At 40.1% G+C, this 3,408-nt stretch overlaps 1 protein-coding gene across 1 annotated transcript; it reads right to left on the bottom strand.

Moving 5' to 3' along the window:
- Window positions 1–665: 665 nt before the first annotated feature.
- On the bottom strand, window positions 666–3,114 carry LOC125480161 (staphylococcal-like nuclease CAN2). The gene is made up of 9 exons (XM_048590630.1): window positions 2,781–3,114; window positions 2,489–2,544; window positions 2,039–2,153; window positions 1,855–1,944; window positions 1,581–1,768; window positions 1,430–1,486; window positions 1,188–1,347; window positions 1,051–1,119; window positions 666–918 (listed from the first exon to the last, which is right to left on the bottom strand). The coding sequence occupies exons 1-9, from the start codon at window positions 2,946–2,948 to the stop codon at window positions 820–822; spliced, it is 1,002 nt and encodes a 333-aa protein (XP_048446587.1). The 5' UTR covers window positions 2,949–3,114; the 3' UTR covers window positions 666–819.
- Window positions 3,115–3,408: the final 294 nt, after the last annotated feature.

Genomic DNA, 3,408 nt, shown 5'->3' with positions numbered 1-3,408 from the left:
AAAACATATGGATTTGTTCGCAACGATGACAAAGTAAAAGATATATGAGATCATTTCCAACCGAAGGCTAGCCAGAAGGCTTGTTTTAGCCCTGATGGCTCATTTTAACCCTATGGTCATCCAAGATATTAATATTTTAATGAATAGTACATGATCATATTTGCCTTCATCTCTAACCAAGGGTCAAAGGGCCATAGGGCTCATTTTAGCTCTGTCATAAAAAACCGTATCCAACTGAGGGCCAAAGAGCCAAACATAATTTATTATTTAAATTTAATGTTATTTCATATTGTGTAATGTTGTTTCAAGTTGTTTAATGTTGTTTTATGTTACTTAATTTAATTTAATGTTATATAATGGCTTAGGAAGTTATAGGAAAAAAAAATAGAATTTAAAAATTTTGTAAAAAAAAAAAAAAAAAAAAAGGCCTACTATTCTTGTCGGATATAACCGACATGAATAAGTACAATGCTGTCGGATATGACCGACAGGAATAATGAAAATTTTGGCCAGCCCGGAGGGCTGGTTGGCTGAGTTGGGCCAGCCGGTTGGCCATTTGGTCCTTTTTTGTCCAGTGGAGCCCACGAGCCCTTTGCCCTAGCCCTCGGTTGAAGACGGTTTTCGAGCTATTTTTGGCTCTCTGGACCCTTCATTTGGAGATGGACTGAGTATATGCGTAATCTTATTGTAAAAATCAAATGATGTGTATGTTTGTACCGTCCGGAGACAGAGACACCTCTTTTTCGCCCTATATAAACCTACTTTCTTGCTGTTACAGACATAATCTTATGTTCTGAATAATTTCCTTACAATAGCTCCTCATTTGCCTTGACGCTTATCCTTTCTCCAATCCCATGGCTTCTCAGGGTTTGATGAAGCCCACAACCCAACTCGCTCCGTCCGAGCCTGTTCTTCCCACTGTTGTGATTGAAACATGCGAAAATCAAATGTAGCTCTATACGAGTTCTTGCTGACATTATGTTGTTTTTCGTTGTATTAATCGCGCACCTCATCAAATAAGATACAGAATTAAAGTACGATTCTACTCACCCTTGCGAATTCTGGGCGTTTGTCGTAGGCTGCGTAATGCCATGCACACCCGTTCTTGAGCATTACTTCCTGGATGAGATTGTAAACGGATATCAAGACTTGTTGGTGCTATATTAAAGTTAGCTGCCATATAATACCTGTACAAATGTGCCGTTGCTGTATACGTCGCCTACACAGCGTCCATAACGATCTTCCCCGTAGATAAGAACCCTCAAGCACTTGCCCTGAATAAGCTTAACCAGCTCCTGTTTGGCTTCTTTTCCGTAGGGCATTGAACTCTCCGGCGCATCTATACCCCTGTTTTCTCTTCAGACTCAATTAACTTTCACTAGTAGGATATGTTGCAGCTAGTTGAAATCATATAAATGGATGATACTACCTCAGTCGGATCCTATACTTTCGGGCAAGGACCTCCTCGTTTTCAATGTTCAGTACCCTGAATGGAGGGGGAAAAGCAATTAGAAACCTTTTTCTGCATTGGAAATGATTAATTAAACGAAGTTAATGCAAGTGGCACATGAATATCCAACCGGTATCCAGCATCAATGATCTTCTGGTGAAGTGCATCTGCCCTTGTATAGTTCCTCACGGCGCGTGCTTCTGATCTTTCAATGGCAGCTGTTTGCACATTGCTCGGAACACAGGATGACTCCCTGGGATCCTCTGTGCTGACATAGACCGTCACTGTATCGCCATCTGCAATCGCTTTTACATCAACCTGGTTCATCAAAATGAATCACCTATCAGAATTCCTAACTACTTTGCAGGCACCTGGTTGTGGTTAAAAGCAATAGTTTATATTACCGGTAGCGTCTGGAACTCAAACTTTACTCCTTCAGGCAATGATGTTGGATCCTCAGCGGAAATATTGAGGCCATAGAAAGCCAACACACCCTACAGATAAGCAATCACAAAAGCACTTTTACGTTACTGTATTTCATTAAAGTTGTGAAAAGCATGTAATGGTTGGAATTTTGTGGCAATGTACCTCAACATCCGCCTTTCGATGTCCTTTCAGGGTTTGTATGACAAGACTAGCCGCTTCTTCGGGTGTTCTTGGTAGCGGTTTTGCTTCCCTCCATGTCACAACTAGTTTTCTATACCTTTACAAAGTTGGGAATTTACAGAAATTTAACTCATATGGATATAAATTTCTCCACAGTCTGACCTTTTTTATTCGTAATTGCAGATTAAGAGCTCGTTTAGACATGCTTTTGAAATAACTGAAAGCGCTTTTGATGAAAATATTTTTGGAACCAATTCTTAATAAAAATACAAGTAAATTCTGAAAAAACATTTACATGCTTCCTGGAAGAAGCATAAGTTTAAGTACTTTTAGAACCAAAAAAACACTTTCCCTGAAAAAGAGCTTTCAGTAATTTTAAAAGCACGTTCAAACGAGCGTAATGAGATAAATTGCAAATCGTTTGCTAATTACCAGTTAGCTTGAGCTTTCCTGGACGAGACAACATGCTGACCGAGCCCTTCTGGGACCTTAAAAATCACAAATATACAAAATTGAGAAGAAGAAAAAAAAAAGTCAACTTGAAGAAAATGCGATCAAAATTAACAAAACCCAGAAACCTAAAAACCAAAAAATCATCATCCATTTACTCAGATTAAGCTTTTTACATATCGAAAGAACGAGAATTGCGAAGAAACAAACTGCATTTCCGACCTTAAGAACCGAAAAAGTGATTGAACGGTTGAATTAGTGGTCAAAAGGTTACCTGAGAGGTGATCTCGAAGTTGTAGAGGTCTTGGGCAAGAGCCGAAACGCCGACAGTGGTGGCGGAGACGCCGTGATGGCCAAGTGGATCAGAGTAGTCCCCGCCGGTGGTGGTGGGTTTGCAGCATTGGCCAAAGAGGAACCTTATGAAGCTTCCCAACAACCCCATTTCTCAAATTTCCCAGCAATCTTCTGAGCCTCCGGAGGCTCAGAGCTGTAAAGTAATTGGACCCAGAAGAAGCTGAACAAGCAAGAAAAAGGGAAGACGTTTTAGGTTGATGGAAAGGAGATTATAAATAAATCATTGGTTTTTGGTGAATTGGATGAAGCAAACAGGAAATTGCCAACCGATGAGATATGGAAGCGGAGAGAGGACGCAACGAATCATTAACAGTTGGACACGTGGCGTGTTGTGGTGTTGTTGGTCAACGGTTAATGTCAGCATCCCAACTGGAAGATATTTGTTCAGTTTGGTTAGTTACTGAAATCAGTCTTTTTTTTTTGTTTTTTTGTTTGGTAAAGGGGTTACTTTATTAGTAAAACACAACTTAATTACATGATTAAAGACCCACATACATGGGAGAGGATCTTCTCCGGACCCAAACCCTCCGGATCCTTCTTCTTAAAAG

Source organism: the organism of the source record quoted next, unplaced genomic scaffold, assembly GCF_019419815.1.
Source record: "Pyrus x bretschneideri cultivar Hongxiangsu unplaced genomic scaffold, Pyrus_bretschneideri_v1 Contig32, whole genome shotgun sequence".
Taxonomy (NCBI): Eukaryota; Viridiplantae; Streptophyta; class Magnoliopsida; order Rosales; family Rosaceae; genus Pyrus; species Pyrus x bretschneideri.
Note: the sequence above shows the minus strand (reverse complement) of the source record. Positions and strands in the feature narration are given on the sequence as shown.

Coding starts and splice junctions, on each gene's coding strand:
- LOC125480161 (XM_048590630.1), bottom strand. CDS start 2,948: ATGGGGTTGTTGGGAAGCTTCATAAGGTTCCTCTTTGGCCAATGCTGC. Junction 1,945..2,038: donor ATCGAAAGGCGGATGTTGAG/GTACATTGCCAC, acceptor GCTTATCTGTAG/GGTGTGTTGGCTTTCTATGG. Junction 1,348..1,429: donor AAGTATAGGATCCGACTGAG/GTAGTATCATCC, acceptor AAGAGAAAACAG/GGGTATAGATGCGCCGGAGA.